General features: G+C 46.8%; 1 protein-coding gene across 11 annotated transcripts in view; it reads left to right on the top strand.

Annotated features, from left to right (window-relative positions):
- The window catches only part of LOC308332483 (shisa family member 6), a gene marked incomplete at both ends in the record, with an annotated part of 78,355 nt that extends 52,713 nt beyond the window's left edge, over positions 1-25,642 (top strand). Inside the window, 6 exons of one of the 11 annotated variants that reach the window (XM_080788399.1) lie at positions 2,600-2,638; positions 13,056-13,118; positions 15,932-15,949; positions 18,541-18,699; positions 21,884-21,987; positions 24,626-25,642. In XM_080788399.1, coding sequence (XP_080644525.1) covers positions 2,600-2,638; positions 13,056-13,118; positions 15,932-15,949; positions 18,541-18,699; positions 21,884-21,987; positions 24,626-25,642 — 1,400 coding nt within the window. Of the gene's footprint in view, positions 1-2,599; positions 2,639-13,055; positions 13,119-15,931; positions 15,953-18,540; positions 18,730-21,883; positions 21,990-24,625 lie in introns of all 11 variants that reach the window. The other 10 variants (XM_080788406.1, XM_080788401.1, XM_080788400.1 and 7 more) reach the window with 10 other exon arrangements.
- Between the last annotated feature and the right edge of the window lie 571 nt (positions 25,643-26,213).

Below are 26,213 nucleotides of genomic sequence, written 5' to 3'. Positions count from 1 at the left end.
GAAAGCCTGTGTCACGATCCAATTAGAGGATGCAGCTGATAGTGTTTATGGTTCGGGAAGCCAACAATCTTCCACGTGATCTGTATGACCCCGCTGCTTAAGTGTCTCCTATTATGAATTGTATTCCTCCACTGTTTTGTCAGGTAGGAAACCGTTCTGATTAATATCTTTCTCACGGCATTGCAGGGAAGTTGTGCATCAAAATAATTGACAATTTTTACCCAGGAACACTGTGAAATGAGACCATTGTTTACTTGTGCTGCGGCTGAAGTGAAACCTTACTGCAGTGCTCTCTCTCCCTCTCTCTCTCTCTCTCTCTCTCTCTCTCTCTCAACTTTCATCTTTCCGCTAGCAACAGCCGTGTAGTGTGATAATGCGTGATAAACACAATGCAGACAGACGTGGAACTTATGTTTGATTGTGCAGCTCTCTTTATAGTTCCATTCTGACTCCATGCTGCGCGAGGAGAATTCTGACCTGGAATTTGACAGCTTGAGATGTAAATGAGTGTGAATATCTCACTTTTAGATGAAAGCTTCACAGCTCATAACAACATCACAGTTGACAACAATAAGATAAAACATATTATGCATTATTCCTGCATGGCAGAGCACAGCAGAGAAAAGGGATATGCATGCTATAGGCCAGAAACAGACTATGATCACAGCAGTGTGGAGAATTGTATCATAATTCCCCCCCTCTAAAATTATAAGTGTATATCCCTCCTCAACAAGTGCATGCCACTAGATATGAACTAAACAAAAGGCAGGGGGAATTGGAGACATATACTGTACCACCTCTGGAGATAACGTTCCATCAAACCCTCAATAAGTCAGCCTTTCTGTACTTGACAGATGGATCTATTTAGCCATTGATTAGTTATTGACTGTAATGCAGAGAAGGTTGTACTTGAGGAGTCTCTAGCATCCTTAAACCGTTTGCCATGATATATCCCGGCTTGGCAACAGCACTGCACAATTGCATATTAATTCCCCGGGTGACGTCCTGCGATATGAACAGGCAGAGCACAAATCAGTCGAGTGGAACTCCCGGGGAACAATTTCGAAATAGATGGAGCTAATCAGTGCTATCTTATGTGTTATCTGAGCACTGAGGCACGTCTACAAGTGGCCTTTATCCCCCCCCCCCCCCCCCCAAGTTCAAATTATAATAGTGAAACGAATGCATTTTTTTCCCTAAATCGATAAGAGTTGGGGCCAAACTGCACTTATACCTGAAGGTTCGGTTCATGACCACCAGCCACTCGACTGCAGTCGCAGCCGGGGCTGGAGGATTTACTTAATGCACTGCAGAGCAAGCAAGGAACAGAATGTACTGCAGATAGAACAGTGCACCGCAAAGCTATCCGTTCTTGCTGCAGCTGATACTACGCACGCACGCGCGCGCGCGTGTGTGTGTGTACAAATCCTGGCATCGAGATGTGCCGTTTACTCAGGTTTCGTGCACTGGGGGGGGGTAGGGGGGGGGGGTTTAGCATAAACTCCCACTGTTATCAATACAGCATAGTGTGTCTGCATGAGCACACATATCCGGATACATCTGCAATTCATGCTCCCCTAGCTAGCCCGCCGCCAACGTTGTGTTTTTGAGTTGTAAGAACTCCAACACACACACACATCCGTCCCCTTTTTTTTATCTCGCTTGAAACACTGTGTGTGGTGGTGGTGGTGGTGGTGGTGGTTATTGTGGACAGTGGGAGTTAAGGTCAAAGCCGGTGTGGAAATCATTCATGCTGTTCGGGATGCGTCTGAACCCAGAGCCTGGGAAGGCATCCCTGCGTCTGTCTGTTGCTGTGTGGGAGGCTCTAGCAGCAGCAACGAGGATCTGATAGCAAATCAATAGTGATGGATCAAAGTGCCGCATGGCTGGAGCCCTCTGGTATCAGGGTTGCGTGGGGAACAGCGGCTGCTTCTATACACCTCCCCCCTATTCTCGTTTTCATCTTCCTCTGCCGCCATAAGCCCCCCCCCACCCCCCCGATTCTTTCCTTCAACTGGCCGTTCAAAGTCCTCCCCACCTTTTGAGAGCCCTGTTGCCATTCTGTGCCACTTTGTGTATACATAGAGTTTGAGAAAGAGAGAGAGAGAGAGAGAGAGAGATTAATAGAAAGAGCGAGAAATATCTTATAGTATCAGGTCCTGTCAGCTAATAGCTTATGAGGTAATAAAAGGTAACACAATCGATACTCCAGCACTAATAGTGTACTCATTCTCCACAGTCCTCTCTCCCTCGCACACTGTGTCCTCGGGTTTATGGTGTCATACTGTACAGTATATGGGCAATTGTGTCAAAAGACAAATTCTGTTGTTCATAAAAATGAACCCATTCTACGGGTTTAATTGTCTAACATTGGACTATACGGCCGCAATCAATGCCCATTTTCAGAGGCATTGTCCATTCTTCTTGTGTGGACCGTTCGGTGTTAAATTGAAATGCAGACGTGCATCCCCGGCCGGCGCGGTTTCATTGTGACCGACCAGCGTGACGTTTCTGGCTGCAGAAAGAAGAAGCTGCAACCTTCAAAATGCTCATTTATACTCCACACCACTCAATGTGCCTTCACGGTTCTCTCTTCTAGGGGAAAACCACTGGCCGGTCCGCTCCCTGAGTCACCATGGTAGGAATAGCTGTTCTTTGTGGACAGACGGTCAAAGTCGCCTCTAAACCGCAGGTGTTACAAGGATCAGATCTCGTGTTTTAACCACATGCACCCCTATAGTGTCATCCCCATTCTGGTCTGGAATAGAGCAGTCGCTGCAGTCCCGCCCCCTCCCTCGAGAGACCCGGAAATTAATTCCCCGTTCATTTTTCCTCATATAGACTTTTCAAAAAGTATTTATTTAAAGACGTTTAACGCCGCGGACCAAACGCCAACTCTTGTCGTGACAAATCATGACAACGAACACGATGTTTTGGGGCCGAACAAATAATTAGAAAGAAGAAAAATTGCGTTTGTTCATGTTGTCATGATTTGTCACGACTCGAGGTGGCTCCGTACAACGCTTTAAAAGGTCTTTAAATACGTACTTTTTGAAACGTCTATGGGGGAAAATGCATTGGGAATTACAGTATGTCCTTGGCCTGTTGTCGTCATGAAAGGGGGCGGGACTGCGGCGCTCTATATAGGCGAACAACACCCGCTGAAAACATCCGATCTACAAGCCCGGCCACAGCTGTAGAGTCGGATAATTTCGGAAAAAGAGATTTGAGATTGGGCCAAATTACAGACACCTGGGGAACCTCGGTCAACAAACATAATACATATAGGGTTTAAGTGGTTAACCAATGAACCTATAATGGTGTCGATTTGATTTGGCAGCGCGAGATCTGATTTAACATGTACGTTTAGGGGCAGCTTATATGCCTCATGGAGTCATGTTTGTCATTGTGGCGCCTGCAGCTTCCTTACCTCCATTCGCTTGTCGTATCTGCCAATCTAACCGCTGTATCTTGCCCTCGATCGTTGTTGACCGTCCATCTGTGTGATTAGTAGTATGGTATTGTGCGTTCGGCCTGCTGTGTGCGTTGAATTAATCTAAGGCAGTGATGTGATGTTGTTGTTGTTGTTGTTGTGGTGTGTGTGTGTGTGTGGGGGGGGGGGGGGTCACCTACAACGAAACATAGCAAAGAGGTGCTTTCAGTCATACTGTATAGCACATGCAGATCTCTTGTGTCATTGTGCTATTTCTATACAGTATGTACAGTAAGAATAAGTGCGAATGACTATATTCCGATGCTCAATACTAGAGTGTTTATTCAGTAACAGGAGTCTCATATCTCCTTCTTAGTTCTTAAAGATGTAGTGCTGTGATTTTTTTTCACCCCTGAAACATGATAATCAGGTATTATGATTGTAATAGGAGGAAGATTTCTTTCAAAAGAAAGTGTACAGAAAGTGTTAAAATTGTATTTGTATGTGGCCACACCCACCAGTTCATTAAGTATACCTGGTTTTCACCTGAGCACCACCCACCTGAACTTAAGCCTCGTAACTTAAGCTGTTGTTGTATGATAATGGGTTAAGGGTTAGGGTTATGATGTCACTAAAATGGTGTTATTGCAATTGGGCCTTTTGACTCAAAGGCTTTCAAGCTTTCAGGAAGAAACCAAAGATACACAAGACATATTTGAATATTATAACCACACCTGGGGGTCTATTAGAGTAATGTTAACTCCATAGACACATGCAGAACAGAAAAAGTACAACAATCACGGCACTCCATCTTTAAGAAAATGTATTTTTGTCAGGCCGGGGTAGGACCAATTTCATCCAACCAGGAGAGAGAGAACTCAAACAGGATTACGGGGATAAACATAACAACTGGGAAGTGATGAAACAAAAGAATATTATTAGCATATACACAATTAGAACTGGAACGCTGTGAAATGGAGGCTGATATTAGTTATCTTTTTGTTTTTGTTACTGAACATAATCGCCCCATAGCAATGATTTCTATTATGTTTCTATGTTTTTTTATTTCCAACAGAAAAACACATCACTTTAGAGCCCCTTTTGTAACCCACTTTTAATTGCTTTGGGCCTGTGAGACCGATGCAAAAACCTATACACGCACCAAACTAGGCCAAATCAGTCAAAACCTGCCTCTTGATGTTTGTTGCAGCTGACCCACCTCTATTCACCCCCCCCCCCACACACACACACACACACACAAAAGTCCCATTTCACTCCTGTATATTTTCAATTGTATACCCTATACTCTCAAATATTCTGTCCCAAATCTCTGCTGGCTTCATTGTTATTGGTATCAATGTACAGTGCCATTGAATCTAACCAACTATGATGCTTTTTTTTTTGTGCCTGTATAATGTTGTAAATGTTCTAACCCACGTGGTGTGTTATTGTCGTGGTGGTGTTGTTGTTGTTGTTATACTGCCGGACGCCTCGCGTCCCATCCCGATGGAGAGGATGTTGGTCTATATGAGGTGGGGATAAAGGCAGTTTTTAATGATGTTACTTCTTTTTACTTAAAGAAGACATCAGATAAATCTGTGCTTATCCTCGCCTACCCCCTACCCCCTCCTCCTCCTCCTCCTCCCCCGCCGCCCCGACCTCCTCTCAAAGGACACGTCTTTGTCAACGGGGCCAACGGAAAGGAGTCGGTTGGTATGTCGATCGACGGTTTTATCGCCGGGGAGTGGCTTTTGTTTTTATCGTCATGTGAATTTAGTTTTTTTTATATATATCTATATATTGCTCCACTGTTTGATCTTCGGGGGAACGTTATTACCTTTAAGTCCAGTGAGGGGTGACTCACTCTCCTCTATGAAAAACCACAGAATACGTCTTCAATAAAGTGGACCTCTTATTGCCTTTTAACCCATCCAACCCGGGAAAGCCTCTGTGTGTCATTTTTCCGATTTTTAACTATATATCGCGACATCATTTTTTCAGAAAACTCGTAGGATATACGAGGCATTTCGTTGCTTGTCCTTGCAGAAGTCCATATTCTAACCAAGGGCAGCAGATCCACAACCTCGAGCTTGTAGATCTGTTGTTTGTTTTTGAATGAATTAAATCCTGAAAAGTAACGGGTTTTGGGGCATGAACCCGACAGAGGAGATTTGTCAAACGGGGCAGGTCTTTAACGGGTTATCACAGCAGGGTCAGTAGCATTCTGCCGCCGGTTCACTGTCCATCACGGTGCAAAAATGAACTGAATATGAGATCCGCCTCGAACCGGCCTGCCCTTCCCACCGACCCCCCCGCCGAGTCTATCACGGCACATTTGTCAAGGTGGATTGACATTTATAGGAGGGCCATTTTACCACTTGCGTTGACACGTCGAGTGAAGAGTTGGCCTTTGCTGCCTCTGAGCGTGATTGTCGGTTATGAGGTGAAGAGGAGTCTGAGAGCGAGACGCTCGGCAAAGCATTCTAGACCCAGAACGAGCAGTTCATTTTAGCATCAAGCGTATATTATGCAGGTTCACATGAAGTGTGAAAAGAGAATTTCTGTTTGTTTTATTCTGTTCACTAGTTCACTTCAAGTTTTTGTGCTTGCAAGGACTATATAGTCTAGTGCTTGCACGCATGAGAACTATAGTGACGTCACTAGACAAAAAAATAGCCATACATTTTTCCCATAGAGATTTACATAAATATTTATATAAATTATTTTAAAACTTGAATCAAGCCATCCAGGATCCTGCAGGTGAATCAAGAATCATCACCAGCATAAAACATTTGATTGTGTGAAAATGTATCTCTGCTGTTGGGAAGAAACCTCATTCACCAATCATTTTTCAGGAAATGAAGAAAACCTTATAAAAAAAAAACAATACTGCCTACTGGGATAGGTGTAGTTGTTTTAGCAGACAGTTTGAGAATGGAGTTAAGAGGTTTTTTTAAAGCTTTTTTTTTTTACTACTTTCCATTGGTTCTATATTTTCGAAACAACACAAACAAAATAAACCTGTGAAAATGTTTTAGAATTGTTACATCGTTTGTGCCTATAACGACGAAAAGGTTGAAAGAAATTAAAAACACATTCCCTATGGCTGACACGGAGAAAACAGAAAATCGAAGTTGCATCTTCAATTTGACCTGCCGACTCTGTTATGCTGCCGCAATTACGATCTGATTCAATCATCTAAACGATTTAGTCTTCACACTATATAGGCCTATACACACCTGTTCATTTCTGTATAGTTTATTTTTATTGAATCAAAACACACTGTCGTCATTTTAATTTCACTACGAGCCTCACGTGGGATTCAAACTCTCTAATTGACTCGTGTGGCACACGTATAACGCACCCCCGTTATGAATGAACAGCAGCAGCTCAAATTAGATCAGCTGGTAGGCATTATCGTTATCACCAGCGCCACAACACAACTGGGTCAGACTTAAGCTTATAGCTTCGGTTTGCGGAGATCACGTGAGCGTAGAGGTTGAAGGATCTTTCCATGGGGCCCAAAGCTTTGTCGTCCCCCCGCCCCCCCCCCCCCCACCCCCCCTGAGTGAAGAAGGCTATTATGGCAGTTAACATTTAGCGATTAAATGTTAACACTCTTTGTCAGTTGTTAAATGCCAGGCCCACAGTGGCTTCTCTGGCCTCCCCGCGCTTTGTATGTGTGTGTGTGTGTGTGTGTGTGTGTGTGCGGAGGAGGGCACGGAGAAGGGCACGGGGAGGCATGTTGGCAACAATAGGGCTATCAACGGATCCAGTGGAATAGAGACCCTCGCGGTCTGACATCGTATCACACCGGCATTCATAATGGTCTCATCATCACGCGCACGTTTTTTTCCCCGCATGCACGCACGCGCACGTGCAAAGTTGCAAACGCAGTCAAACAAAGTACAGTATATACACTCACATTTCTACAGCTTTTTGTGTACCCCCCCCCCCCCCCCCCACCCCAGCCAATTGTTGGTAACAGACTCATTATTGGATCCAATGGGCAGGGTTTTTTGTTCGCACGCACGCACACACGCACACACGCACTCACACACAGTACTAGCTCCACATGGTGGGGTAATGGAGGGGGAGGGGGGGGGGGGGGGCACTGACTGCTGGTATTTGGAGCGGGACGTGAGTGGGAGAGAGAGAGAGAGAGTGTGGAGGAGAGAGAGAGGCAGAGATCAGAGAGCAGACTCTGGAAGAGATCTCCTCCAGCCCTATATAGAAGAAGTGCTGTCGTGTGATCACTGGCCCATGTTGTTGCTCCTTCTTCTGCAAGTGCTCCTCTCTCCTCATATCCCCCCCCCCCACACCCACCCCCTCAATCCTCCCAGAGACCCCCACCCCCCCCCCCCCCCCCCCCGACCCCCTCCGTGCTATACAAACTCTCCCCGTTCTCTCCCCGTCTCGCATACTCTTGCTATACTGTATACAGAATGTCCGTTCCTCTGCCTATAACCACTTTAGGACTGAGACCAGATTCTCTATACAGATGTCTTTTTTATTATGTCTCCATGTCAGTGCTTTTCAAACAATTTCATGTCAAGGACTCCAAAAATGGCCGCCGACCCCCCCCCCCTCCCCCATCTGAAAATATGTTAATATGAAAGAATTTACATTCAAAGATTTGCGCCGTGTTTTTCACGATTTTTCCACAAAAATAGCAGATCTATACAACTCGGTGCCCACACTTATGAGCTTGTAGATCTGCTATATTTCCAATACAAATGCTTAAAAACACCAGAAGAGGTTCCCGTTCTGAATGGGTTAACCCCTTGGGGGGAGGGGGGGGGGGGGGGGGGGGTTGGAAACATGAGCCGCAATAATAATGGCCGATCTGTAAGCTCGTATACAAACGCATCGGTGGCGGAAGACAGCGGTCCAATTACAGAGCCAAACTCGGTACGGTCCAATTTGCAGAAGGTCCATAGAGGCTTTAAGTGTTTATATAACAACCGAAGCTACTATATATATATATATATATATACTTTGTCATACGACATAAGTATTGTCAGAGGTTTTATAAGTGGTTCATTTCAATAACCGCTTTCTTTGTTGTACTTAGTTGGAATTATTTATCCAAAGCCTTTGCCTATTCTGTTTTATCAGTTTGACTTTGTGCTGAAGTTTGTCTCTTGTGTTACGTAAAGGCTTCTCGGCAGCCATCACCCTATACTGCCGACCTATATGCCCTGAACGATAACACATTATACTATTCAAAATTCTAACTATAGAGCCGCTGAGAGAAACACATGTTCATTATTTATTTTGCCACAGCCATAAAGAACTTATTTATTCGTTTGTCCTGCAGTACTATTAGTTCAATTTACAAGTTGACGACTTGGGAAACACTCTCTCATCCAGAGTGACTTACAAGTATACAAGGTCAACAAGTAGTGACAGGCTAAGTGGCTGACTAATTAAGAAAACAAGTACGTCCTTCAAAGTAAAAAAAAGGATAACAAGAGGACACACAATAAATAACATTCTTGACATCTGTGAACAAGTAAGCCACATACATCTAATTAATACTTCCATTCCGGTAATCACTTAAGCAAAAAACATTTTAAAACACGCACACACACAGAATGGCATCAGTGTTCATGCTACAGTATATAGTACAGTATAAATGTGGAAAAACAACAATGCCTCCACTGTACTTTAGTTTTGAAGAGAGCATTTATGTCTGAGAGTAGCACTGTCTTATATTATACTGACACACAAAAACCCCAGGAGTATATGAAACTGACTGTCGATGCTTCTAGCTGCGACTTGACCTTGACTTGTGAAGGTGTTCATAGCGTTTGACTCCCCCTCCCCTGCACACACACACCACCTCCCCTGTGGACGTGGACGTGACGTCTCGACGTGCGTGCGTGCGTGATGTGAAACAAAAAAATGCCACGCCAAAATGTCAGAACACTGAGTCACACTCGCCATCTGGACGCGATTATGCGAACTCGGCCGCCGAGGAGGAATTCTCGGGAGATCAATTGCAAGGGAAGTGAGAATTAATGTGATCTCGACGCGTACGCGGGAGAGAGGGAGAGAGAGAGAGAGAGAGAGAGAGAGAGAGAGAGAGAGAGAGAGAGAGAGCGAGAGGAGACAGCATTTCCAGAACAGTAGTGTCTCGGCGCGGGCGTTTCTCGCCCACACACACAGTAAAATCCTCGGCGTTATAGTTAAACAAAAACAAAAAAAAAACAACACCAAAAAGATCGCTGGGGAGTTTCCTGCGCATATTAACATCATCATGTTTATATGGATGAATTAGTCAGAGAGGCTAAACTGGCAACAACTGGCAAAAGCACAGCTGCGTCATCAACATACTCATGGCAGGAAGAAAAAAAACCCCATCAATTTAGCAATTTAGATATCCCATTCTGACCTGAGATCAGATTCATACGAGGTTTCCACCGGACACACACTGGTCTGATTAACCCAGTCTGACCTGAGATCAGATTCTAAAAATGTCAGTCGTTCTTCGATTTGTCAAAAATAGCAGACCTACAAGCTCGTAGCGCGCCACTCGGTGGCGCGCTATGAGCTTGTAGATCTGCTATTTTTCAATAGCTAAAGCACAACATGATGCTAACACCAAAATGGGTTCCCGTTCAGAATGGGATATGGACCCGTGTAACCCAGCAATCTGGAGAGCGTGCCAATCAGAAATAATCAACGCGGCCGTGCGATGTTTAACCATATAATAAGCCTATGCTACTCCACTGGTGGCATTGCCTATATATACTCGAGCCTGTCACTTGTCAGCATGGTTGAAAGCAATAACTAATGAATGGCAGCATGTCCACTGGGCCTTGCCCTTCACTTTACCCTGCCCTCCCCATCCCTGACAAATGGCTATCTAGGGGGGGGGGGTGGCGGCGGCGGCGGGGGCCATTTTGCAGTGTCAGCCCGGTGAGGATGACTGAACACCAGGGTGTTCCAGGCTGATAGCCAGGCTTGGTGCTCTCTGAACGGGGAGGGTTTTTGGGGGCTGCTGCTGCTGCTGCATGGTGGCCGGCGGTGTGGGACTCACGCTGGAACTCGTTCTCAAGCACATCAGTTAATTGGTCCCCCCAGATTGCGGTGGGATCGTTGAACTTGAGCTGTCCGGCCTCTTAATTAGGGAGCGAGAGCTATGCTCACAGTGTCTGCACTCTGTGCTTTCTCCCTGTTCGTTTGGCTCCTCTCTCACACTGGGGTGTGGGAAGGTGGAACTTCACGAAAAAGAGGATATTTTTGGTTTTGGTTGGTGTTTTATATATAGCGTACGCGGGAGTTTAGCGTTTACGAGCGACGCTTTCATGTTTGAAATCGAGAACATTGCATGTCCGAAGTGTTTGCTTGTCGTGGGGTCTTCTGCATGGCATGTTCTCTCATCTACATGCTCTGCTTGTTTTTGGGGCTCTGCCAGTGGTGGAATTAAGTAAGAGCATTTACGCAAGACTGAAGTAAAAGTTTTAGGTAGGCCACTTGTACTTCTTTACCCCATTTGATGTACTCTCCATTTTGGCTATTATTCCACTACATTCTAGAGGCAAATGTAACATTTTACTCCACAACATTAATTTGTTACATAGTTAAAGTTTAGTTTGAAGATTGAGGTTAACAATATAGAATATAGAATCAGGAAATATATTAGGGTGTATATTTGCAATGGCCCCCTTTATCCAAAGCACTTACTTGGCTTACGTTAAGTTAAATTGCTGATCTCTATACCATTAAACTCCGCTTAACATTCACGAACATCATTCCCATTCCTGCAAAACTCAACAGCCCATTTGTGTGAATGTGCAGCTAAAATGTTCTGTCTCCCGTAATGGTCACTGACTTGTTTTAGACTGTTAAAGCTTATAGCTTTCATTTAAAACAAGGAGGAGAAAATCAACCGAAACCCACGGGAGGAACACGCAGAAGACTCATCCCCATCCATCTTTATAACTGGAGCAAATATTTGAAACCCATGATGTTGAGTGCACCAGGCCCCCTCTCTCTCTCTCTCTCTCTCTCTCTCTCTCTCTCTCTCTCTCTCTCAGCTCTGTGACAGATGTAAATGGATGTTCCACCAGTTGGCTCTAATGCATTTTTAAACAGGCCACAACAGCAGACAGCAAATGAACGCGTCTCAAACAGCAACACTCCGCACAGTGGGGCCTTCATCTATCGCCTGCCTCCTCACGTGCAGAAATACGCGCACGCACGCACGCACGCACGCACATACACACACGCGCGCAGGTGCAGTGCGCGCCCATGCACACACACACACACACACACGGCGGAGAATAGCTGTCATTCATCACCTTTCCCCCACTACAATAGGCTCCGTAAAGGGCCCATCTTTCAACTAAAGCACCTCCACACTGCAGTGCCCATGCAGCCGAGCACTCTACCACCACCGTATTACCACCGGTTCCCCTCTTCATTCTCTGTCGTCCCCAAGCAGTCCTGCAGTATGGCACAGATATACGACCATGTGGCTGTGCTGGGGTCTGTGCACGGGGGGGGGGGGGGGAGAGGGACTCATTTAATTATTGTGGTATTAACCCATTTTGACCTGAGATCTAAAAATGTCTGTTTGAAAATGACTGCGTAGATCTGCTATTTTTCAATAGCTAAAGCATAACATAATGCTAACACCGAAAGGGTTTCCTGCCCACAATGGGTTAAATCCTGTCATATTTTAAAGAAAGGCCATATAATGCTGGGAAGTGTTTTTTTTTTTTTTTTTTTTTTTTTTGTGACTGATGAATGATAATGCTCCTCTATACATGTTAACTATACATCGATTCAATCTATTTAATAATGCATTTTTTTTGTCTTCTTCTAAAGAATACGAGGGCATCCATTAATAGTACTGTACATACGTGACAATTGACCCAAATGGGCCCATTTGGGTCCATTTGGGTCAATCTTTACACTGTGGTTTTCTGTACACTGCGTGCGACGTACACCCGGCCAGCTCTTTTCTCCACTAACGCTACTGCTACTCTGACATGATGGATTGTGTTTGATATAAATATGTATTGCATGAGCAACAGTGGGCTTTATTATAGCGTGCAAACGACCATGTCCGCCTCATATGTCTTTCTCTTCCTCATCTTTATACTTTGTTTGAAGACACGAAAGGGATATTTAATTCGCCCACAACATCGCCGTCACAAATTGTGCACGCAGTGGAATCTTTCCATGCAATTTCTTTTGAATTGAATTGAAGCAAAGCGAAACATTACATGCTTACTTTGCTTAGTCATGTTTTCTTATAGTTTTAACCATCTAAACCCTATATGTGCTTTGTCGACCATACGGTCCCCTCAAGGGTCTACTTCATCCCTACTTTTTTCATTCATTCATCTTTCTTCACTGAAAATAGCAGATCTACAAGCTCACAATGCATTGCACTGCGACGCATTGTGGGCTTTGATATCTTTTACTTTTGCCTATACCGGTATTTTCACTGAACTGAAATGCATGTAAAGTGATGTTCTTTGTGGCGAATTAACTCTTTAATTGCTGCACCTTCATTGCACAAACACCATCTATACTAATCATCTGTATTTGTTTTTCCGATACAGATATATGAATAGATCTGCCATCTTGCTTTTTGTCATTTCAGGTACCCATCAGCACAACTATAACCATACGTCCCTAGGTAGTCCCACACGCACACCTAAGAATGGTAAGCTATAACCCATTCTGACCTGAGATCAGATTCATACGAGGTTTCCACATGGACACACACACTGGTCTGATTAACCCCTTCTGACCTGAGATCAGATTCTAAAAAATGTCAAGTCGTTCTTCGATTTTTCAAAAATAGCAGACCTACAAGCTCGTAGCGCGCCACTCGGTGGCGCGCTATGAGCTTGTAGATCTGCTATTTTTCAATAGCTAAAGCATAACATGATGCTAACACCGAAATGGGTTCCCGTTCAGAATGGGATAATTATGCTCGCAGACTGGCATGGCGTTTGTGGAAAAGACGCGATGTGACTGAGGGGGTGGTGGGGGGAGGGGGGGATATATAGTCAAACAGAATCCTCTTGCTTTCGTTCAGTTTCTATTATTCTGAGATGGGAGTTTCGTTCAAACCCGGTGGGCGTTCCCTTCTGATATGCAGCGCCCGAGAGAGAGAGAGAGAGAGAGAGAGAGAGAGAGAGTGTGAAACGCTCCATGACGTGAATATTCCCAGGTCCCGCCCCGCCCCCCCCCCCCCCCCCGCACCGCTGGCAAAATCCTTTCCATTATTGAAAAGCAAGGCTTCCCGTTTGGAGATTGAATCATAGAGGTGTCACATCCCATAGTCGTGCACATTTTTCGTTGAGCGAATGAACGGGGGTGGAGGGGGGGGCTTCTGGCTACAGTCACTGTCCATCACCTTCAAAACGGGAGCACAATTGGCTAAGGATCAACTTAATGTTCTGTTAAGGACATCCCGTCCTCTTGTCAACGGAGCACGGGCACAGTCGCCGCACCCTGACGCCCTGACTGCACGCTGTTCATTTTCGGAAGGTGCAGGAGAAAATAACCTAGTAATAATCTACAGGCTCACAATGCGTCCGGGATCTCCGCCGATGCGTATAGTCCAGTGTTCAAGAATTGGTGGAGAAAACCCGCCGTGCTATATAACAAACCAACACCCTCTGTTTTTTTTCCTAAACCAATCCTTATACACCGTCCTTATATACGGTCTGTGGATTGGTTCAACGATGCTGTTATTTCCGTTCAGTCGGATATAACTCGCGAATGGATTGAACAAATATTTATTATAGAATAAGAATACAAGTGATCGATAGTGCATAATATAACATTTTATCTTGGCGTTCGGCTCTGCTATACATTTCCCTTTACAATAACAACCCCCCCCCCCCATGTGGAACAGAAATAGCAGAGCCCTGCACCGGTGGTGCTGGGGTGGCGGTGGGAGCAAACAGTGCTAATTAACAACTATTAACAACTGTTAACACCCCGCCCAATTGGTCAGCTGATTGCTATACGTCAGCATATGACATGTGGGTCTTGCACTTAGAGTATATATGACTAGAGACGGCACCCGAGTTCTCCTCCCAATCCACTCGCATTAAGTTGCTCAAAAGCGCATGTGAGGCGATTTCACTCCTCCTTCCGGGTATAGGAACAGAGTGCATTCTGGGAAGGATTGGACCCAAACACGTGAACGCGCTGGCCTGTTGACTATCATTGCACGCGTTCACGTTGCGTTCACGTATATATGAAACGGCGTTCACGTGTCATCACGAACGTGCGCAATGATATAGTCAACGGACCAGCGCGTTCATGTGTTTGGGTCCAAACTGCAATACCAAATTCGGCCACTATGTCCACTTCGCCTCAGGGTTTCCTCCGCGGGTGCCGTCTCTATTCATATAATTATACTCATATATATATATATATTGCATAACACTGAATACACCCACATAGTAATACAGCATATTAACCCCTTCGACTTAACCCCACATGGCTGAACTAACTCCGCAAGCTACGAACTATTTCCACCCATGGTTTTAGCCCATTCATTGGAGCTTGTAGATTTGGCTATTTCCACCGTCCACCATGCAAATGAAGTCATAATGTGTGGCTTAAAGTATGGTTAACCCAGAGAGACCCAATGTTGTTACATAACCCTGTGTTCCCCCCCGTGCGAAGAAGACCCATCGAGAATTGTTCTTAATTATTACCAATTATCATTCAGCTTTTTTTCCCTCAAAGCTTGATTTTCCATTAAGAGCAGTTGAATGTCTCAACTGGGGGTTATAAACTGATACATGTTTGTGATGATGATGATGTGTGCGGAAGCGCTGCAGGCAGGATAAAAATATAACAGAGAAGGGTGGAGATAAAAGGAAAAGTAAAGAGTTTATGTTTTTCTCCTCCTGCTTGTATTTGATTTATCTTCCGCTTTGCACAAGGAGAAAGAGAATAGCAAAACAGTTGCTATAGCAGCTTTGAGCTTTGGAAGGAACACAGACACAGCCAGGGTCTGTATGGAAATCCAACAGTCAGGACTAGGATATGCCTCCTACTTTGTATATGAACATAATTGACTGAGTGTTCCATTTAGCGCAGCACAGGAAAAGATAGCATTTACGCGGAAATGCCTTTGAGATCTATACGGAAATCCATTTCAAAACACATCTAACACGGACTTTGATCACAGGCCCCATTGTGTAAGGCTTGGAAATTAATTGCGCAGCGCATTTGCTACTGTAGGCCATAATATAGCTTTCTGCCCACAACCCCCCCCCATGCAATATAGGGTTGCGAGGGTCATCGTTAATCAAGGGGACAATAACGTATATAATCACACACAGCTGTGTCACGGTCATTTAGAAGCTACAGGCGTAGGCTTTTTTAAGGCTGTGACGTATAGCCGGTATAAGAGTGTGCTTTGTATACCGTTTTTATTTTTTTTATTTTTTGTTCATACCATCAACATGATTCTGAAATATTTTGTTTTCCACTTGGGTTTGGTAGCTCACCGGTCATTGAGACGTGGTAAGTCCTACATAAACCCACGTTTCATCTAATAGTGTTGAACATCAACCCCACGAAGCACAGTGATGTGCTGTACATATACTGTATGGAGTGTATGCCGTTATGTCCATCTAATTTGTGGGTGTGGTTGTATGGATGCGGACCTGGGCCAAATTGGCATTGGCAACAGCTTTGTATATCGTCGAGGTCGACTGACTCGCGTCGACACAGCAAAGTAATGCTTCGTCATATTGTGTGGCGGCGGTGTCTGAAAATAGCTACGTCTACGGTACACAAGCTCACAAGTTCACTGAGCTTTGTATAGATTGGCTATTTTCTGGCGCCCGAGTACAAATTAACCATTACTTACTTACTTATCCTCCTATAGTCCCGTTTGGGGCGTAATTAAGGCTGCACACATTTTACCATTAATGTCATCAATTGAATTCCAATCAACATGGGAACAAGCAGAACACAATGCAGACAATCATATAAAGTCTGCAATAGTATAGCTTATAGTATACGCACATTTACCTGACTGACACTATTCCAATGTCATGCTCTGTGCAGGACTTTAGGCTTATTTTGTAATGCAATTTTCTTTACTTTTTTTTAAAACAAATAAGTTGCTCATAGTATTTTGGCCCGGTGTCTGAAGTGGTTGTGAAATAACATGGAGATGTGTGTGTTTTGATGTGGTGGAGGGGAGGGGAGAGCCAACAACAGCATGCCATATATATATACGTTTCTGAATCAATCTTATCCCCCTTTTGTGGAGATGGAGGGTGGCAGACGGTCCACTCCCTTACACCCCCCTCCCCTCCCTCCCCCCTCCCCCAAAACCCCACCCACCCTCGTCCCTCATCGTCTCCGGAGTAAACTCTGCCGTCCACTATACGGCCTCCGATAACTCCACGCCCTCGTCCCTTCCGTCTATATATACTAAACCTTCCTCGGCTTTCCATTCCATTCCATTCCGTTCCGTGTGTGATTCTTCTGTTTTTCTTCCCCCCCCTCCCCCCCCCATCTTTCATTGACTTATTAACCAATTTAGACCTGAGTTAAAAACATTCACTTTGAAAGAATATTATATAATAATATTCAAAGATTTGTGCCGCACGTTTTTAACGATTTTTTCAAAAATAGCAGATCTACATGAAGCTCATATGAGCTTGTGTAGATCTGCTATTTCTCAACAGCTTTAAAGCTTTTTAACACCAAAAGGGTGTTAATTCCTTCCCAGAATGAGTTAACCCACCCCCCCCTTTTTTTAAATTATCTTCTCCGTCCCTTCCCTATATTATGGCTTGTCTTGTCGGTTTCCCCTTCGCCATATACCATCATCCTGCAGCAGCTAGTCGCCTCGGCCCCTCGTTTCTTATCTGTCTATGTCGGAGAGATCGAGGCTCGCTGCCGCACCCACCGACCACCACCAACACCACCGAGCTCTGTCTGCACTCTGCGCCGCATGACGGGATCTCACAGCCCACGGGGGGGGGGAGAGAGAGAGAGGACGGGCACAGAGAGAGAGAGAGAGAGAGAGAGAGATGAGAAAGAGAAGCAAGACTTGAAAAGCAAAATGGAAAGAAAGTGGGCGACGGCAGCAGCAGCAGCAGCATGGGGGCCGCATCAGATAAGATGGAAAGACCCATCATGGAAAGATGTCGAATGAATCGTGAAGGAGAGATAGGGACTGAGGGAGAGAGAGAGAGAGAGAGAGAGAGAGAGAGAGAGAGAGAGAGAGAGAGAGAGAGAGAGAGAGAGATAGGGACTGAGGGAGAGAGAGAGAGAGAGATAGGGACTGAGGGAGAGAGAGAGAGAGAGATAGGGACTGAGGGAGAGAGAGAGAGAGAGAGAAGAGAGGCCACAGTCCAGCAGGCCCTGGCATCGCGTCACATCACATCAGTGATGAGCGCCCAGGGCCGCCCACCCTCCGTCACACACACACACACACACACACACACACACACACACCACCCCCGTCCGTCCTGTCACCGGCCCCCGATCATCTCACACACACACACACACACACACACACACACGCACACGCGCACACACAGAGTCACGGCTGGGGTCATTGTTCGGCAGACATCTGTTGTTTGATGTGCCGTCTCGTCAGTTTTTTTTTTTCTTTTCCTTTCCTTTCCTCTTCGTGTTATTTATTTATTTATTTGGGGAACACTGCCCGTCCCCCCCCCCCCCCCGTCCCCCCGTCCCCTCCTCCCCCCTCACCCGTCTGGTCCAGTCACCTCCAAAAGGGCTCACCGAGTGCCTGACGCACACACACACACACACACACACACTCACACACACACCTAACTCGTCTCCGTCTCACCTCCTAACCCCCCGCCCAAAACCCCACCCCCCTGCACACACCTCCCCTTCCCGACGCAGGAGTGTGGCCGTTTCCCTCAATCAACCGCCCGCGGGCACCGACCGCCCGCCCGACCGACCTCGGGGGAGTTGTCTTTTTGTTTCGTTTTAATTCGTTGCGGGGAGCCTGTCAGCCTAGCCCACCACTTCTCTCCTCTCTCTCTCTCTCTCTCTCTCTCTCTGTGTCTCTCTCTCCCTCTCGCTGTGTCTATGTGTGTGTCTATGATGTCCTCCAGAGAACACCAACACGCGGATGGGCGGCATCCTGACCTCGCAGACGGAGCCGTACGACCTGTCGTTCTCGCGCTCCTTCCAGAGCCTGTCGCACCTGCCGCCCTCCTACGAGGCGGCCGTGAAGGCCGACCTCAGCCGGTACTCCTCCCTGAAGAAACTCAGTAGGTCCACACCCAAAAAACCGTGCGTTGGTGATGATGCCATGCTGACCGGGCTCCCCCCAACCCAACCCAACCCAACCCACCCCCCGCCGTCTGCCTGTCCCCAATGCCCTGCATGATATCAATAAACTTGCATTCGTTTCGTGCTTTCATTTCTCGCCGGCCGGCCCGCTTTTTCGTTTCTTTGGGAGGGCCGAGAGGGACTTTTTGTAGCTGCAGCGGGGGGTGGTCTTCATGCTTTTCCTTCGACTGAGTCGAATCTTCGGGGTGGATCAGGAGGGAGGGTCTGAGGGATCTATATTATCGGAGAGCCCCCCCCCCCCCCCGAGGAAAAATACACAGCACTTCCCTCAGCAACGATCCTCCGACATTGGACGGTCATATCAGAGCCAGCCGTCTCTATAAAGAAAGCATGAGTCATTCATTGGTATGCTGAGCCTCCACAGTCCCGTCCCCCCCCCCCCCCCCTCCCCCTCCCCCTCCCCCCTAACGGCGGCTATAGCCTTTCGGAACAGCCACTATTTCTCCCGGAGCGTATAAGTGCATTAAGCTGCTCCTCGTGCCGTGGCCCGGTCTGGTATTGATTTAGCGGTGGCCACGGTTAGATTCTTTGCCGCGTAATGAGGTCTCATCTCATGATATTCTCTAAGTGGAACGCAAATATTCCTTAAGGCTTGTGTAATTCCATCACGGCTGGCCCCGCTTCACCGCTTGGCCCGTGACCAAAATTGAAGGATGGCGATCTACAACTCGTCCCGTCAGGGCTCCACCGAAACCCCCCCCCCCCCCCCCTCTCACGCGCCTCACGGGCCACGCGACCCTTTCAAGCAAAACGCGGCGAATGCCTCTGCAGGACGCAGGGGCTATTTAACCCGTTCTGACCTGAGATCAGATTCTAAAAAAAATGTCTTCTACATCCTGACAGTTTTCCATTCTGACCCGAGATCAGATTCTAAAAATGTCTTCTATGTCAGTCGCTCTTCGGTTTTTCAAAATAGCAGACGCTATATGAGCTTGTAGATCTGCTATTTTTGAATAGCTAAAGCATGACGTAATGCTAACACCAAAAGGGGTTCCCGCGCAGAATGGGTTAATGATTCTCAATTGTATATCAGAGGAGAACAGTGCCGCGTGCTCCATGTGCCTCGAAAAAAGAAAAAAAAGCTCTTGCTTGGGGAATTAGCATAATAGAATTTATGATATGAGTCTATGGGGGAAATCAAATGAACTCAATTGTCAGAGAAAATGCCCCGCAGAATAATTCCTCCCACAATGTTTGAATGGAAAAGTGTCCTAAGGCAATGTCATCCTATCCTTCCCACCTCTTTCTGCTTCCAAAGCAAATTTATTTGTTGCAGCAAATGGCCAAAAGGCTTTGCGGCGTTCCTTTTGTTGCTTGGCAAAGCATTTACACACAGATAGATCATGTTGGATTGCGCTTGAGGGAAGATGGAGCAGCATTTTCATTGTTGGCATAATGAAAGAGAAGAATCCGCTCATGCTTAACCCATTCTGACCTGAGATCAGATTCATACGAGGTTTCCACTGGACATACACTGGTCTGATGAACCCATTCTGACCTGAGATCAGATTCTAAAAATGTCAGTCGTTCTTCGATTTTTCAAAAATAGCAGACCTACAAGCTCGTAGCGCGCCACTCGGTGGCGCGCTATGAGCTTGTAGATCTGCTATTTTCAATAGCTAAAGCATGACATGATGCTAACACCAAAATGGGTTCCCGTTCAGAATGGGTTAAGAATCTAAATTGGAGTCGAATTGAAATCAAGGCATGCATTGCAGCATATAGCATCAATATGCATTCGATTCATTCACGCCAGGCTATATTTATGCATAATGGTCACTGACCTTGCATGCTAATGGGATTTATTTTTCTATCCCATACTTTACATTTAATATTTTGGAAATGAACGGTGTCCGTCTTGATTTAAATCTCTGTCACAATTAATCCATTTCACGAAAAATAAACCAGAGGCTTTGCTACACAGAATGACAGCTTTCTTGAGTGTAACCTTGGGCCGTCCATTATTGCCAAAGACAGGCTCTGTTTTTCGACAGATTAATCTCTTGAGTTCTGCAAAAGGTGATGAGGGCTGCTCTCCATAATTCATTCGTACAGGATGAATGACTTAAACTCTGGCAGTTAAACGTTCAAGCTGGCACTCAGGAAGAGAAGAGGGATGGCCTCTTTGTACATATGAATTTAAAACGTTTCCAGTTTTTAATGATTTATGATCCAGCCCAGGTCAGTCATCCCACTTGACAGGGTGTCTGACAGGACGTGTCGCACGCTCGCGTGCTATAGCGTGCGCTCGTGCGCTTGCGTGTGTGTGTGTATGTGTGAGCAATGCGTGCACGCCTTGTGCTGTGCCGTCAATGGCAAGACCTTGTGATTCATGGCGGATGGACGATGCATGGTTCTGTGGCATGAAGGTATATATGGGGCGACCATTTTACTGTATACCCTTCGTTATACCTCGACGCTGCACAGTTGTGCACACCGAAGCTGGGGAAACATCGAGTCTGAAAGTGAAAAGTGCATGTTTTCCGCTGCACCGCAATAATGTAGCCATGAAGCACTAAACTAAAGGACACAAAAACACTTGTAAGTCTCGCTGTGATGTGGTCCCGTGATGACACGAGTGGCTCGTCAGCATGTAGAAGCGTGTGTGCGTGCTCGTGACGTGTGTGTGATATGTGCGTGCGTGTGCTCGCTCGTGACGTGTGTGACATGTAGTCGTACATGTGTGATATAATACTGTACCATTTTGTTTACAGACTTCCCCCGTGTGACCTTTGGAAAGTTCACCCCCTGCAGCCATGCAGAGCTGCCTAGTAGAACCCTGGTTGAGGGCCAGCGGCTGTGTCGATGCCGGGGATGTGCCTGGCATGTAAATGTGGTTTGACCCCGCACTGCTTCCCCCTCTCTCTCTCTCTCTCTCTCTCTCTCTCTCTCTCTGTTTTCTATCCTCCTCACAGAACGTAAGATCTGCATCTTGTACACACAATGCTCTCGGATGCCCTCCTCGTTTTCTTCCTTCCTTCCTTAATCCCTCGTTCGCTCAGACCTCCTGAACCTCACCACCTCACTCTGTTCCTCCTTCCTCTTCCTTGTTTTTCTTCTCTCTCTCTCTCTCTCTCTCTCTGTCGTGTCCTCTGCGTGCAGCGGATAAGGACGTGGACGACTACTACACTCGCAAGCGTCACCTGCCCGACCTGGCGGCGAGAGGCACCCTCCCGTTGCACGTCATCAAGATGAGCCAAGAACAGGTGTGGGGGGGGGGGGGGGGTCTTTCTTCCGTTGGGTTAATTCGGTGACTTCGGTTCAAGTGTTAACACAAGGTTATATCGCTGGTCACATTTTTTTTTAATGCTAATTAACTGCTTTCAAACTGGTGTTCGAAAGCAGACATCATCATCATACTATAATTCTGACAATGTCTGTCTGAATGTGAATTAATGTGAATTAAAAATGCACTAATTGTAAATTGTATCGTCGCAATGATCGGCTATTTTTGCACGACACTGTCGCTCGATGAAGTATACACAATAGAGCTTAGGTGGTTAATATAACATTCTAAATTGTATATCCTGAGGTCATTCACTACACACCCATGTCAACTCAATTCAAGCTGGCAAGAGTATAATCCCTCTGTATAAAAAAAAAAGGAAATTAGAACCTGGCAACCGCCTCCCTGTTCCCAGCTTCGTTCCATCTCAAACAGAAGCTGCTGTTTGAATTCCAATCTGGCTTCAGAACATATCCCACTCGAACCAATAGGATCCACTGTCTGTTTTCGACCGGCAACCCGCCCCTCTAGTCTCTGGGCCAGAACTCATACAGGCTGGGCCGGGCTAATGGAACCCTGGCCTCGTCCATCCCAGTGAGCTTTGGGGTTCCCCCAGGCAGCATACTAGGGCCGTTATATCTGTTCCTGGCTCCTATATACATTAGCAGCCTGCAATCGCAATTTGTTCTTGGTTCGCTATGACTCAGCGCTGCTGGTCTTTGGCGAAGACAAATACAAACGCAGTTCTGGACACATGCAGCAACACACCCATTACACTTTAAGCAAAGTGGAATCCATTCTTTTTGCGTCCAAATATTCCCATAGTAATGTATATATTATGATTTCAAGGTCACACACAGTTGACGTTCATAGTAACCTCAATTCTCCAGCAAAGAGGAGGCCCGGATTAACAATGGAACTTACTTATACTACTTACTCCTGTTCTGTTCTTTAACTGCATAGAAAAGTGTCTATTTGTACGCCTCTAAATGTTTTGATGAATTGAACATGGTGGACCCTCTTGTAAACACGTGTAATGCTTAATTGGTTCGTCCACTCACGTGAACAGTCTTTGTGTTGAGTTTGTGCTTGAAATGTACTGTAATTCTGCAAACTTTTAATAAATATTTCAATCAATCAATCAATCAATTAATCAATCATACACTGCCCCTGAATCCTGTCTCATGCTTGAACTGGCCTATGTGCTTCGTCCCAGGTATAAGACTCATCTCCTTCCGCTCCATCGTCACTGTCCTTATTCGTCAGGTGTTCTTTGGCCTGCCTCTCTTTCTTTTCCCAATCGGCGGTCCATCTCAAGGCAACCTTGGGTGACGCATCCTCCTCAATACATGACCGAGCCACATGCGTCTCTTTATCTCGAGCGACATACGCACAACACAATGGAACTTATAGCTTAAGCTCCAGAGTCGCATGCAGCTTGCAGGGCCCTGCGTTACTTAAGACTATTTCAAATGTAACGCAACACAGGTCGTACGGCAGTATATCTTAACCACTCGGTGGGACGAGACTCAACAATAGCAGATATAGTGTCGGGGTGCTTGTGTTACACGGTGCACATGAATCACATGTATGCACACGTCATGGCGCCTTTTGATTTGGTGTAGCGCCAGGGCCCTCGGAAGGGTTGATTCGGCACTGCATGGCAAAGAGGTTACCTATTTGAGCTGTATTCTTGACAACAAAACTGACATTTGAAAAAAATGGCATCAAAAGTGATCAACAAATTAAATCAATTTGGGGGCAGAATTTCCTATTTTGTCTCTCGGGACTACTGCAGCCAGAGCCCTCATTCAATGCCATTTTGACTATGCTTGCAGCAATTGGTTCTCCAACATCTCAATGTCACTAAAGATGAAGCTTGAGAGACCTCCCAAATCTTCATTATATAACCTTTATTTCAACTCGGAGTGCAGTTGAGTGGCAGGCCCTCATTTTCAATGTAGCCGCGAATCAAACTGATTCGACTGCTTCTCTAACCTTAAGTCCATGATCCTCCTAATTCCAACTCACTTTGCTAGTTTCCCGGTTTTAAAGACCTTAAAGTGAATTTCACACTTTTTAGACCATATCCGTGGTCTGTGGAAAACGTCCACCTTTGTGTATTTTTATATCAAAGGTCCATAAAAAGCCAATTTTAATCACTTCCTTTGAACGAAAACGTGATGCCCTGATGACGCGTCAAGTGTTGCATGAATTATTTATTTATTTATTTGATTCACCTGTTTGATTCCCATTGCTGCGTCGTCCTACCAACACAGCTGCTTCTGATTACAGGACTACTCACCCAGACAGTGTACCTTGCTTGTATTATATATTTTACAGTGCATTACTGTAGCAGTCTGCCGCAACAACATTTCGCTGCAAAAACAATGTAATCTATAGAAGCCTCATTCTAAAGCATATAAAGCGAGGACGGTGGACAACACACACAGGCTGGTGTTTTATCCACGTTCGCTTTTTGGCCACGAGCCACAACAACAGGCACTCATGAGTTCAATGTAATCTGCAGCGGTATATATATAAGGTGGCAAAAGCTCTTTCCTCCGCAACCGCGGGGGCATAAATATAAACTCTTCTCGTTCATCTTCCTTCGACAGCACCCCCGGGAACAACAACAGCAGCAGCAGCAGCAGCAGGTCCAGATCCAACCGTCCGGCGGCGGCCAGCCCCCGCTCCCAGGCAGCTCCTCCCAGTCCTCCCAGCAGCAGGCCCAGTCCTCCTCCTCCCAGTCCCAGCAGCAGAGCAACAGGCAGCGGCCGCGCCGCGTCCAGAGGGCCATGTCGCAGGACCGCGTCCTGTCGCCGCTCAAGCAGCAGCAGCTGCAGGAGTCCTACAGCATGTCGTCGGCCGCCACCAACGCCAACGGCGTCGGCGTCAGCGGCATGTCTCCGTACGGCGGGCGCATCCTCTCCGACGAGCAGCTGCTGTCCGCCGAGCGCCTGCGCTCCCAGGAGCGCCTGCTCCCGCAGGACCGCCTCTCGTCGCAGGAGCGCCTCTACACCTCCGGCCGGGACAACAAGGACCGCGCGTACTCCAAGGACCGCCTGCTCATGTCCCAGGACCACCTCCACTACTCCTCCTCCAAGGACCGGCACTACTCGCAGGACCGCCTCTACTCGCAGGAGCGCCTCTACTCGCAGGACCGCCTCCTGTCCCAGGACCCCCTGCTGTCGCCGGACCGGCTGATGATGTCGCTCAAGCGCGGCATGGTCGGCGGCGGCGGCGGTGGCGGTGGCGGCGGCGGCGCGATGGGCTTCTACGGCAGCGACAAGTCCATGTCGCGCGCCATCTCGCACACGGACGTGTTCCACATGCCCACCACGCCGCTCACGGACCGCTACAAGATGACCAAAATGCACTCCCATCCCAGTGGCTCGAACAGCAACAGCGGCGGCGGCGGCGGCGGGCTATCGGGATTGGCGGCGGCGGCGGGAGGCGGGCCTTCCAGCGCGCTGCCCATGACGGACAGACAGACAGTCAACAAGAGGCAGGTGTTTGCCTCCAGACGGACCCACACTGTGGAGCAGCTTCAGTACATCCCCCCGCATCACCAGCAGCAGCAGCAGAAGGCGCAGCACTACCGCACGGGCAGCAAGACCGAAGTGACTGTGTAACCTATTATACTGCGGTCCACTTCGTGAAAAAAACAGACAAGACAATGCACTGTTGGGTATTTGGGGGGTGGGGGTGGGGGGGGGGGGGGGGTTTGGTGGAGTATAGGTGGACGCATTGGCCTTGTGTCAGAGCGAGACGGCGGCGATATATATCATCACCGTGACCCCCGATATCCTGCAACGTCAATCAAAGAGTTCCGTTTGTCGTGCGCGTTTTTTTCCAGACTTTTGGCTCTCAGAACCACGAGCATCTATGAGAGACAGTGAGGGGGGGTGGTGGGGGGGGGGGGGGGGCACTCTAAGTATACAGCTGTGTACACACACACACACGGGGTCCAGCTGAATCCGGAAGAAATGTGTTGCCGTTGAGGTTGAAGTATACGGTACAGTGCGGTGTTGTCTAAAGATAACTTATCTATAGCATTATTTCAACTGTCATTATCATCATCGTCGATCCCACCGGCTGAGGTCTTGTCCAAGTGTGTGTTCTAGTGAGAAGACATGTACTCTTGTCTGTTTAAGGCTTTAGCAGTCTCTCTTGTCTCCCCAACAGTCTGTGATATCTTCTGGC

This window comes from Protomyctophum bolini (assembly GCF_963924005.1).
Source record: "Protomyctophum bolini genome assembly, chromosome: 18".
Classification (NCBI taxonomy): Eukaryota; Metazoa; Chordata; class Actinopteri; order Myctophiformes; family Myctophidae; genus Protomyctophum; species Protomyctophum bolini.
Note: the sequence above shows the minus strand (reverse complement) of the source record. Positions and strands in the feature narration are given on the sequence as shown.